Source organism: Carex rostrata, chromosome 4 (assembly GCF_964058835.1).
Source record: "Carex rostrata chromosome 4, lpCarRost1.2, whole genome shotgun sequence".
NCBI classification, from domain to species: domain Eukaryota; kingdom Viridiplantae; phylum Streptophyta; class Magnoliopsida; order Poales; family Cyperaceae; genus Carex; species Carex rostrata.
In genome coordinates, this window is record NC_135921.1 from 3,440,846 (window position 1) to 3,454,099 (window position 13,254).

Genomic DNA, 13,254 nt, shown 5'->3' on the forward strand with positions numbered 1-13,254 from the left:
ATAATTGATTAGTAAGATTGAAATTATCTAAACAAAATTTCATAAAATTTTATTGATCATCATGAGAGGCCACAGAGGTGAAGAGCTATTAAAAAATTTTAATTTACTTGAGTTAGTGCATCTGTATTTGCGGCATGAATATAATTAGCAGAGTCAAAGAGATTTAATATAGAACTCTCTTACAGGAAATTTCCTTTCCATTTCCTGAACAGCATTGTGTCTTAATAAATGACACTGATATTTTTGAAGAGTTTACAATATATTATTTGTGTATTATTTTATAAACATTATTTTTAGGGACCAAAATACCAAATTAGTGTAAACATAATCAGATTTATAGGCTCCATTAGCAATATTCCTAGTATAAAAGGACAATAATTTAGGAAACCCATGCAATAACTTTTGGTACTAGCCACCAACAAACACATGCCATGCCACTCTAGGTTTTTCTCTTGCATTATTTTCTTCAACTAACAAATTATTGGAAATAAAGCTCTCCTCCTCGTCGACGACCCCCCCCCCCCCCCAAAAAAAAAAAAAAAAAAGACAACCCAACATTTCCAAACCTATATATACTCTCTTTTTACAAAATCCAACCTCATAGAGAATCTAAACTTCCACCAAACCAAATCTATGAACAAAGCCTTATGCACCTCACTTATTTCAAAATGTAATTAATTTCTCCTTTTCATATGGACAAGAGATACCTGAATCTGAACTCATACGGTAAAACTTGCACCGTAGAGGTCTCATTTTTACTGATCTCAAGGCATCTAATCGCGTCACTTGTCAAGTGATCAGGAAGTTGCATGCAAATCCAGTCCATGAGTGACTCCATGTCCTTTGCAAAATCAAGCAAGTACCAGTGAAGTAACTTGGGGATGGCAAGCTTGCTCGGATTGGAGATGCCTATTGAAGCTTGCAAGAAGTCTTTCTTAGCTGTCTCCAGCTGTTGTTCCACATGAGATGGTGTGTATACTCTCACCTTTGGAAGAAAAAAAAAAAAAACAGAGCATGTTTAAAACAAAATTAAATGTGGAGGTTTTTATTTAAGTAAATCTTTTGTTTTAATAGTAGCAATATATCAAGAATCAATGCATAATAACAATGTTTGGTTCATAGTCTAAATTTAAATCTGGAAATTTCAAAGTATTTACATGTAGTCTTATAAATGACAACATTCATTTTGCTAAAGGAAAGGACCACACGAGTAGCATTTTTTGGGGCAAAATAATTCATATAATGGGTCCAATTGTGCAGAACATTAAAGAGAACTATATAATACAAAACTAAGCTGTTACCAACAAAATTAAGTAGTACCCAGAAATGGTAGATGGTATCAGTGACAAAATTAGGTATCCGGCTTCTATTATAACCAATGACTAGTTCCAAGATATCATGTCATATTGTCATTCAACAGGACAAAACAAGCCTAGCCTATGAAAGGTACATATGCAAATATCCAGGCAATAAATATAAACTAAAGGATGTTAAATTTCAAATAGATAAATGATTTAATTACTAGTTGCTACGCCAAATTACTATGCACAATTACTTTGATATTGAATCTTTTAGCATATAATTTATTTTTACAAAATTACTTACTGCTGGAGAAGACCAACTTCCACATGACAGAGCAAAGGTAACCAATGGTTCAGGCCATTCGAGCCCGAAAATGCCTCTTATTGTCGTGTCATCCTTCATTCCTTTTGGATATGCCTATTGATTTATGTATAAAAGTATTATACTGGTAATGTCAAAAACAAGAGTTATGCCAAACTTCTAGCTGAAAGCAATAGCAAACACGATCGCATTTCTTACATTTTTTATATTGTAAGGTAACCGCAGAATAAAATGCTCGATAGCCATGGCATTCAGCAATTGGCCACCCACATTTATTGTTGCCTGAAAAAAAAAAACAGATCCAACTATTAAAGAGAAATAATATTTCTAAAATAAATAAATAAATAGGTTGATTGATAGATAGATACAGATGATATAGAAATATTATAAATCCAACTATGGAAGGCAATCAAAAGTGCCACAAGGTGTGTTGTAAGTTTACTACTTTTGAGGGGGTTAAAGGATGTTAAAGTAAATAATAAAAAAGAAAAGGGACAATTAGAATTATACCTTTGGCATTAAAGCAACAAGCATCTGAGGACTAGTAGGTATTCCTTGTTCAAGAAAACCCTGCAATAAATAAAATAAAATAAATTAAAAAATATATATATATGTATTAAAAAATGATAAGCATAGGCTGTTAGGCCAAGCCAAGCATATATTCTTTCCATTAGCAAGGTACAACCGTGCAGACATGCACAGTAGGCATGAAATTAGTCAAAGAGAGAGAAACAAGAATCCTTTTAAAATAAAAAAAAATAAAATAAAAAACAGAGCAAAGACAAGGAAAGGAAGAGAAGCAAGAAAATGGTAAGATGAGTTGTATACTTGTATGGTATTATTTTGCATGTGCACATGGAGACAGCATGATTTGTTATCCCACACAGACACTCTATAGTGCAAAAGCATGAACAGAATGTCATTATTTTATTAAATAAAGAGTATCTTTAAGTCATGTCTTGACAACTAACCAATGCCAGTAATTACCTTACTAAAAGAAGCACAAACATGACTATGGTATAATAATGTAAACAGTCTTTTAAATTTCTGGTATTTCTATTTTAGTCCCTCCAGTGAGAATTTATTAGCATGAACCCATAACTAAAATGACAAGGCATTTTTAGTAACCCAAAGCAAACGTTAAGAAATTCCAAGAATTTTGAAATAATAAACAAATAGATGTGAAATTGATGATATCTTACATTCATCATACATGCATTGTATATGTTTATCCAAAATGCCAGCTTTTGTTGATGTGTGAGCGCTATCAGCTTCACTGTTGCAAGCTTTATGACTAAACCCCTGAATAATCAAAATTGCAAATAAGCCACCAGACAAGGCAATATAAATAATTTGGTTAAATAAATAAAATATGATGAATGTCCCTATACAGGCCAGTGTCCCCAGATCACCAAATCTTGACTAACAAGTAGCTACATTTATCTTATATGACAGGACTCAAAACCTATTTTTTAATTCTCAAAATAGATCTCTGAACTCAATTTTTCATGGCCCAATCAAGCTAATTGAATAAACTTAATATTAATTTAATACAAAAGCACCAGTGGTCCAAAATTGAACCCAGATTAAGAAGAGAAAAAGGGCAAAAGAAAAAAGGGGAAAACAATGATAACATGCACTATACATTAACATGTAAAAGCAGTACAAACAACTTTCTTTTGCACATCTTAACAATAACAGATAAGAGGGAGAAAGCAAATGGAACCAGAACAAAATAAAAAGCTGATAAATTAAACCACAAAATCTCATTAATTTAATCAACTATAAACAGGAGAAAAGAATAGCACCAAAAATATTAGGTATAGGGGAGAATAAAAAAGACCCAACAAAAATAATTCAGGATTTTAAACTTACTTGAGCCTCTTTATTAGAAGAGAAGAATTCTCTACTAAATTGGGGTTAAATGAACTGCCATCCACTATTATGAAATTCTTATAGGATCCAATATCCCTCTTTCCAAAATCCAAGATGCCATACGGGTCGCCCAAATCGGTACTATCTGAACTCACAGACGAGGAACCTGAAACCGAAGGAGAAGTGCTCTGTTCTTCATCAATTTTCTCAGACAAACTCATCTGGGAGAAAATGGTCATCAAACATTTTAAAATTTCTTCTGATAATTTGTTTGGGTCATTGGAACCATCCAATTTAGCCTCCTTTTCTGAATTTGGGGTAATTTGAACATCCTCACCACCTTTTCTTTTGATTACAGGCTTCTCAACCTAAAAAGAAAAACACATGCATCAAAAAATATAACATCAAATTTTATGTCAATGCCAATGTCAATTTGGGAAAGAAATTTTGCTAAAATGAGAATTCTACCTTGTTGTTTGGTTGCTTTTCAGGTGGGGCTTTTGAAATTGAACGTTTCTTAGTAGGAGATTGTCTTAAATTTCGAACTGAATTTGCGGTACTTTGGTTCTCTTTCCCCGAATTGGGGCTCGATTGCTTCTTTTGCACCTGCCTCCCATTGCCAATTCGATTCAATGTTGGCGCAATTGGCTCAGGGTTTGAAGGCAATTGAATCGGGTTTGTGAGTTTCATACCAATAGACAATTCCGAGTTTGTCGCTTGAGAATTTGATTTCAAATCGGGAGAACTCTCTCTTGATTTCTTAGAATTAGAGCAGATAATTGCCTCTTGATAAAGCCCTTGTCTGAAATTCACAACCTGTTCTTCAAGCCTCATCACCTCTTCTTCCAAAACCGCCACCTCAGCCAGCAGCTCCAATGTCTTCATTAGAAAAAAAAATATATATAAATAAATAAAAGTCAAATTATAACTGAAAATTTTACTCCCCTTGAACAAATAATTAAAAAGACTGAAACTTTTGTGTAAGAATTACATGAGAAGGGAGGTAAGGAGGGAGGCGAGGCAGAGCACCGATCGGTCTGGTAAAAGCTCTCTCAAGAGCTCTATGCACATTCTCTTCATGTCTCAGTTTATTCTTTAACTTGTCAACCTGTTAAACCATGTATGCTTAGAAAACAGGAATTGGAATTGAAATAGTGAAATTAAACAAATTTAAAAAAAAAAAAAAAAAAAACAGAGAGAGATATATATTGTGGGTTACATCTTGTTGCAATGCAATCTTTCTTTCTCTTCTCGCCTGCAATCGGTTCAGAGGTTTTTTGCGGTTATTAAGTGGTTTTGCTGTTATCTTCTCGATTTTCTTCTCTTTCTCCATTTCCTTTAAACAAAGAAGAAGAAAGAAAATTTGCTATTATAGAATGAAAAACCATGAAAATTTAGAAGAGGAAGTTCATTGTTTTTAAGGTCAAAATGATAATAATAAGATGATTAAGATACCAATCTCGAAATTGTCTCTGAAACAACTGAATTACCCACAACAGAAATTAAAGAACCCATTTTGAAGTATCGCTTGAGAACTCAATGAACAAAGCACGCTCTCTGTTTTTATTAATTTCAGTAAGAGACTTTGAAAATTAAACGAAATGTACTTCTTTTTCTTCTTTTTTTTGATTAATAACGAAATGTACTTGCGCCAGCCTCAAAAGACCCACAAAGCACCAATTGAGGCACTCCAATTCACGACGAAAATATTAATCTTTTATGCAAAATTGACCTCAAAACCCATCGAAAAACGAAAAACAATTGAAAGACCCATATCATAATGTCAAAATCGCTAACAAAGAGACCTACTTTATCGTGCCTGGGTGCCTCTCTCATGCTCCGCACCTTACTCCCGCCTCTCGGATTCATTCCCTCTCTCTCCTTTCTCTCTCTTACTCTCTTTGAGTAACACTGTTTTCGAGTCGCAAGCTCTTTTTCTATATAAAAATCTGTGCTTGTACTGAAAAAAAAAGATGGAGTTTAAAAGGCTGTCATATCTTAACAACCCAACACCGCTAAACCCAAAACGCGCACAAAGATAAAGTTTAAATCTTGAGTAATAAATTAATATAAAAGGTTAAAATAAAATAAAATAAACCTGAAGTAGAATCACAGAGAAGCACAAGTCTTTGTCGCCTGGGGACAAAACGGGAAGAAAATTGAATTGAATGCGACGAGCGGAGACAAAAATGCTTGAGTCAAAAGCACGAAACCAGAATCAAGGAAGGTATTTTTGTATTTTTTTACCACCTCAATGAAAAACTTAAAACAAAAGAAAGATAGATAGGTAGAGAATTCAAGTTCTCTGGGGATGATGGTGTTGTGATAATTTATTGAAGCGCTCTTGTCGTTCCCGCTCGCGCTCTCAGCAACAGCGCCAAGCTTTGATTGTTTTGTAAAAACAGAGTGCATCGGTGCAATCATGAGGGGTTGTAATAAATACAGAGGCGCTTTGGAAGTGAGAAGTGTGTGAGTTTGTGCGGTGAAAGAATGAGAGATCGTACGGGGACGGCGCACCGCACCGCGAGTTGGTAAAGAAGAATGGTGGTTCGATCTTCTGTTGCATGTAAGGATGTAATAATGTGTTATGGGTCGCTGAGAAGGTATCATTAAAACAGAAGATGAAGTTGCAATACGGTAGATTGTTTTGTAGCAGGTATACAGGATCTGTTATCCGGCTGTGAGACGGTAAATGTGTAACCGGATTTCCTGCAATGGTCAATGGATGTATTATCCACCGTACGATGGTTGTTTGGCACTTGAATCTAACGTAGTTGTGCTAACAGTGACAGATGAATTATTCAGATTTGGTTTGGTGAGGTTAAAAATTTGTGATTCGGAAAATAAAAAAATGTTCTAAAAAAATTCGTGAATAATTTATAAAATTCAGGGAAAATTTGTAAAATTCTTGAATTATTCAGGTTTAATTTAGTTAGAGTTCGGTCAACCATATAATTAAGAGTTCGGTTCGGCATCACAAAAAAATGAATTATTCAGGTTTAATTTGTGAAAAATTTGTGAATCTTGTGACTATGGTTGTGCTTGGTGTAGTGTTAACCTCTAATTGTAAAAAAATGTTTTTTTAATCACACCAGTAATTTGTCTAATTGTAAAAAAAAAAAAAATTAATTTATTAATTTCCTTGACAATTATTTTAGCATATCTTTAAATTTAATTTTGATGCCGTCATACAAATATTTTTGAAATATAAGAGTTTCAATATAATATAAGATAACCTATGTTAATAATAGTTAACCTGGCTGTAAACTAATATGCAATTCCATACTCTAATTAATACATTCTAGAATTTAAATAAGAGGAGGGATTACTTGACAATGAATTTCAAAAAAAAAAATATCAAATAAGGTTTGTATTTGGAAATTTTGATAGTTTAACGATCAAAATTCATGCAATTCAGTATTGATTAATGATGCATCAAGAGCAATTAATTTTATATCGTTAAAATATTATATCACTTGATGTACAATAAAATATAACATTGGATTTCAAATTTAAACTGTAATAATAAAATTGATGAAACTAAAGGGAAATAGATTTCCTAATTAGGCAAACATATATATTATGCATTTCATTTTAATTGAATTAAATAATAGATCCAATAAGAATGTCTACCATAATTGGAGAAGGAAAAAAACAAAGGAAACAACATTTTGTAAACAACAATCATGATTGTAAACAACATTTTGTAAACAGCAATCATGATTGCACATTAATTACAACAATAAGTATTGCATGCTTCAAAAGTTGTTTTGTACCGTTGCAAATTAAGAACAAAGAAACAATAATATGATAGGGTTTTAAATATGATCATTTCAAAATTTTTTACAGAATTATACTATCAACTGTCGGAATTTTGATAGCCCAACAATTAAATTTAGGTATGTTGTTTGATATTTTGAAAGTCTGGCGACTAAATTCATATGATTAATTTAATAATGTATCAAGACTATCAATTTTAAACAGTTAAAATTTCAAATTAGTTGATGTACAATGAAACATGTACAAAATCTCATCATAAACCCTAAACCCTAAACCCTAACGGACTCAAATTTATGTTCGATGGATTTCGCATCTATCCGATTCCGTTTTAATAATCGTACGAGTTTGTTTTAATATTCGTACGAATCTAGCGCACACAAATGTAATTTCATAATGACAAAATTTTAAATCAGTACGGTGAAACATCACAAAATTATATCATATTTTACGAATATAATATTTGAACAATATTATTTATGATTATAGTGTTGAATTTTAAATTTAATTTAACAAACGATCCCCTCTTTGATTAAACATACAAGTAATTATGTGTATTCAACTGAGTTAACCTTCTCTAGTCCAATATGCATGTCTACAATCATAATTGTAGCATTAATTACAATAATAAGTATTGCATGCTTCAAAAGTTGTTTTGTACTGTTGCAAAGGTATTATGACATTTTGATGGTCCAACAATTAAACTTCATATGATTTAAGTACTACTTGATATTGTATGTATCAAGAACTATTAACATTTTAAAAAAAAATTGAAAGTCATGCCTTCAGATCCCATTGATCAATACATCAGAAGTGTCAATTTTACAAAGTTTATTTACATGTTTTGAAAGTAACGTTAAAAATATAAGTAAAATTATGTACATTGAAAAATTGTGGATAACATAAATTATAGTTATAAGTTGATTTAAATTTAAATTTAAATTTTGTTAGTTAAAGATGGTCAAAATTATTATAATAAAGGACAAGCAATCCCCCTTAAATAAACACCCAAATTATGCATATTCAATGTCGTTAAACCTACTCTAGTTTAATTTAATTACTTCCAAATTTTGGAGAGGGAAAAATACAAGGAAAGGAACATTTGTAAACTAGAATTTTTTTTTTTTATAAACCATAATTAGAAAAAAAAAAAAAATTATGAAACCAATATGATTTTTTTTTTGTGACCGAAATGACAATTCGGTTCCAGATATTTTTACAATTTTTCAATGTATTTTTTTCTCGAAATCTGTTAAAACAACTGGAACTGAAATGAAAATTCATTCCAAAAAAAAAAAAGGACCGAAATGATATTTTGATTCTTATGATTTTTGTAAAAAAAAAATAATCATATTGGTTTCATAAATTTTTTTTTCTAATTATAGTTTATAAAAAAAAAATTCTGTAAACTACCATTATACACAAGATAAACTACAATCATGATTGTATCATTAATTACAAGAATAAGTATTGCACGCTTCAAAAGTTGTGTTTGTACACGTTAAAAAGTACAAAGAAATAATAAAAATAATAGCGTTATATTGTATATATTATCATTGCAAAATTTTCTACACGAAAGTCATATTATCAAAAAAATAAATGTTATTATGACCAGGTCGGCACCGTCATCAGAAGCATGTTTTATTAAAGAAAATAATTAATTTACATATATTGACACATAATCTCTGACAAATGCAAAACATTGCAGAGGTAGAATTAGAGTGCAATTGCAGAGGATAGTGAGGTACTGGACTGAGGCCACGCGGCGCATGATGAGAGTAGATGTGTTCTGGGTCTAGGAAGCACTTTCCAGCTGAGCCTCCGTGCCAGACTTTGATCAGACTCAGTACAGTACCTTTTATTTATCTAGGTTCTCACTCTTTCATCCCTTTTACGGTTTTACCCCTTATCCTTGAATTTCTTTTAAAAACTATAAATAAAAAAATAATATTTTATCAAACCAACTTTGTTCTTATTTTTATAAAAATTATAAAAATGGAAACGTCATTTCAATCCGAAGTAATGTTTTTCAATATCAAAATAGCATTTTGATTCGAGCCACTTTCACAGATTTTAATAAAAACAAGATTCCTTATCCTGTGTTAATTTTTAACTGTGTGATGATTTTACTTTACATCTGCGCTACTTTTTCTTTTTTTTCTGTACGCCGTTTGTTTACAAATTGTTTCTAACTAGGCAGCAAGTTTGATACTGTCATGTTGTTTATTTTTTCTAAAAGATTAACGAATATTTTTTTAATAAACATCAGATTGTAAAACAAAAACGTAAAATAATAAATACTAAAAATTTGTACGGACTAAACAAACAAAAAATATAATAATATTTATATCATCAACATTGGGCTGCTTTTAATCTTAGCAATTAAAAATTATTTTGGTTAAATAATGAAGTCAGTTATCGGATGTTCATAATTAAAAATATAAGCATTCAAATATCTTGATTTTAAATGAGTTTTTCTATATCATAAGTAGCAGAGTTATGTAGTAAAAAACATATATATATATATATATAGAGCTAGGCTACGGTGAGTTGCGAACTAAAGCAACTATTTTACTTCACGCTTATATTTTACAATTTTATAGTTCAAAACGTCAATCTGAACCGTTCATCTTGTTCTCCATATTCAAATGTGCTTGGAGACCAAATTTTACATTTTTTGGAATTTTTTTACTATTTATTAAGCAATTTTGAAAGTCGCTGATCTGATGGTCCAGAAAATTTTACTGTTTTTTACTGTTCACAGCAAAACAGCAATTTTAAAAAATGCTTAATAAATAGTAAAACAATTCCAAAAAATGTAAAATTTGGTCTCCAAGCACATTTCAATATGGATTAAACATCTAACGGTTCGGATCGGTCGTTTGGACTTTCAAAATAAAAATACGGCGTGAAGTAGAAACGCGTTTTACTTCGCAACTCACCGTAGCCCATCTCATATATATATATATAGAGTTAGGCTGGGGTGCTATGGATAGCATAGTGGCCTCTATGCTACGGCTCAATATTTGAGTTTTCAAAATCCAAACGGTCGATCCGAACCGTTCATCTTATTCTCCATATTAATATCTGCTTGGAGACCAAATTTTACATTTTTCTGAATTTTTTTACTATTTATTAAGTATTTTACAAAATTGTTGATCCAACGGTGGCTGCACAAAACAGTAAAACCGTTGGATTAGCGATTTTCAAAGTGGCTTAATAAATAGTAAAAAAATTCAGAAAATTATAAAATTTGGTCTCCAAGCAGATATTAATATGGAGAATAAGATGAACGGTTCGGATCGACCGTTTGGATTTTGAAAACTCGAATATTGAGCCGTTGCATAGAGGCCACTATGCTATCCATAGCACCCCAGCCTAACTCTCTCTCTCTCTATATATATATATATATATATATATATAGTACGGCTAACGCGCTTCCTCTAGCATATGGGCCGAAATGCTTCCGGTGGAAATTTGAAATTTCAAAATCCAAAAAGTCAATCTAAACCGTTCATCTTCTTCTCCATATTAATATCTGCTTGGAGACCAAATTTTACATTTTTCTGAAATTTTTTACTATTTATTAAGCCACTTTGAAAATCGTTGATCCAATGGTTTTACTGTTTTGTTAATCCACCGTTGGATCAGCGATTTTCAAAGTGGCTTAATAAATAGTAAAAAATTTCAGAAAAATGTAAAATTTGGTCTCCAAGCAGATATTAATATGGAGAAGGAGATGAACGGTTCAGATCGACTTTTTGGATTTTGAAATTTCAAATTTCCACCGGAAGCATTTCGGCCCATATGCTAGAGGAAGCGCGTTAGCCGTACTATATATATATATATATATATATATATATATATATATATATTGTCAGTTCAAGCATATGACCTTTTGTGTGGTTAGCATCATAGTGACAAGATTCGCAAATTATTCATGAATAATTCGAATTTGATCCCTCTCCCCGAAGCAATCCACATATTATTTGGTTTCTTGAATTATTTGTGAATCTGAATTTTCCGAATTATTCGTGAATTATTCTTGATTTTTTTATTTATTTGTGGGATTAAGATCTTTGATTCGAACTCAATGTATAATTCTGAATTATTTCCAATTCACAAACTTTTTTAATCCACTGAACATTTTCCGAATTATTCATTTGTCACTATAATTAGAATAGAAATAACTAATTACAATATTTTATACATAAACTATAAATATCATATCCACATAAGATGTCAGCGCACTTTTCACCCGCAAAGAAACACATGTCGACGCAGGAGTGAACACACCAACGATGGATGGCATGTAACAATCTCATGTATGCGGAAATCGGGCCGTACCGTCATAGTTTGTATTTACCGTGATACGTTGTAAGGTGAATAGTAAATCTGATCACTGCTTGTTGCATTTCCAATGTGAGACCCACTGCATACTTGAGTACATAGTAAGTGCCATAGAAAATCCGACAAGAAAAATCAACAGAAAATCTGGTATGTTCAGTTAATTAGAAGAATTAATGTTAATACCAATTAACGCAATACATTCCGATTTTTAACGGTAACATTAAGAGATATATATACCATGCGATCTAAAATAAACGGCTAGGATAGGATATCTAAAGCTCCAACAAATTTCCTTCAATTGGAAAAGAACTCAAGCTCTGGTACGGTGAATAGCATCTAGGTAAGCTTTATATAGTGTCTGCAAAAAGAAAAACAACAAAATTAACTGGGTACAGTTACCAATTTTAAATTTTTGGGTAGCTGTACCTAGCCTTTACTCATAACTGATAACACGTAATATTCATGGCAACTTTTATGGATTCATAACAAATGAAGCTAACAAATTCTTTGGTCAAAATGCATTTATTTCTGGATGCCCCCATAGAATTGAATTAATATCATCTTTTCATCAAAAATAATTCATCTCATCTGAGGTAACAGAAATAATTCTGTTAAGATCTGGACAGTCATTTAAATTTTGCACGAATATTAAAGGAAGCATGTGCATTTTACTTCAAACTGAATTGATTTAGATTATGATCAGACAATCTGGATCTAAACTGAATTTGGAATGGCACATTTACAATATGTTAAAAATGAAAGAAGTTTTCCTGAATTGATTTAGATTCCTAGAATGATTTTCAACCTACTTTGTTTTGCATACAAAACAAAATTGGGTAACAATGTTAACGGATCAGTTTTGACTTCATACAGTGCACGGATCATATACAATGATATTTTGATTTTATAGTATGTGTTGTAATGAAGACAAAACTGCTCTGTCAAAAATCTTTACCCACAAAATTCTTTTGTATCTTACTATTTGGTAAATAGTAAAAATAATAGGAACTAATAACAGTAAAAAAAGAAAATCCCAAAAGAATGATCTAATCTCTATTCACTCTGTAGTCTTTTTATAAACTACTATTAACCAAAATGTTACTTATTGGGTATGTACTGATAGGAAATTAAATAATATGAAAAATGGCAGCTGTAGAATTCCCAAACAGGGAAAAGCTCCTTATTGTTACAGGCTTACAGCCATAGATGTGAAATAAATGAGGCATTGCCTCTCTTTCTTTGTTAATATCATCTGCAATATCAGACAATTGCATTGCCTGTTATAATGAAACTAGTGTTGAAAAATATTCACTTTGATCCGAAATGGTTTCCAAAATGATACATGATACAACATAATTGGGCCCCCCACCAAAAAGTAAACATATATAGCCAATGTAAAATTTCAGATTCAAATTTTCATTTGCAAAATTGTGCACTTTGCACTTTTTAGTTCAAAATTAAGAAAAAGGTCAATTTTCTAAAGACATACTGAGCGTAAAAATATAAATAACGCACATATATAACTCTTTCTTTATAATAAATTAATAAGTAAAAGGAAATTGAATAATATATTTTGCTTGATTTTTCAAAAATAAAATAATAAGATGAAAGCGAACGACTTCGGTTTAA

The 13,254-nt window shown here is 31.3% G+C and overlaps 1 protein-coding gene across 3 annotated transcripts; it reads right to left on the reverse strand.

Moving 5' to 3' along the window:
• Positions 1–378: 378 nt before the first annotated feature.
• Positions 379–5,918, reverse strand: LOC144552727 (uncharacterized). Of its 3 annotated transcripts, none has more exons than XM_078300719.1 (11): positions 5,597–5,918; positions 5,308–5,458; positions 4,718–4,834; positions 4,490–4,606; positions 3,967–4,377; positions 3,499–3,866; positions 2,826–2,925; positions 2,134–2,193; positions 1,822–1,905; positions 1,606–1,719; positions 379–985 (listed from the first exon to the last, which is right to left on the reverse strand). In XM_078300719.1, the coding sequence occupies exons 2-11, from the start codon at positions 5,365–5,367 to the stop codon at positions 689–691; spliced, it is 1,728 nt and encodes a 575-aa protein (XP_078156845.1). In that variant the 5' UTR covers positions 5,368–5,458; positions 5,597–5,918; the 3' UTR covers positions 379–688. The 3 variants fall into 3 exon arrangements, with proteins under 3 accessions (XP_078156845.1, XP_078156846.1, XP_078156847.1); XM_078300720.1 differs by having other exon boundaries at positions 5,308–5,447; positions 5,597–5,687; XM_078300721.1 differs by lacking the exon at positions 5,308–5,458 and having other exon boundaries at positions 5,597–5,916.
• Between the last annotated feature and the right edge of the window lie 7,336 nt (positions 5,919–13,254).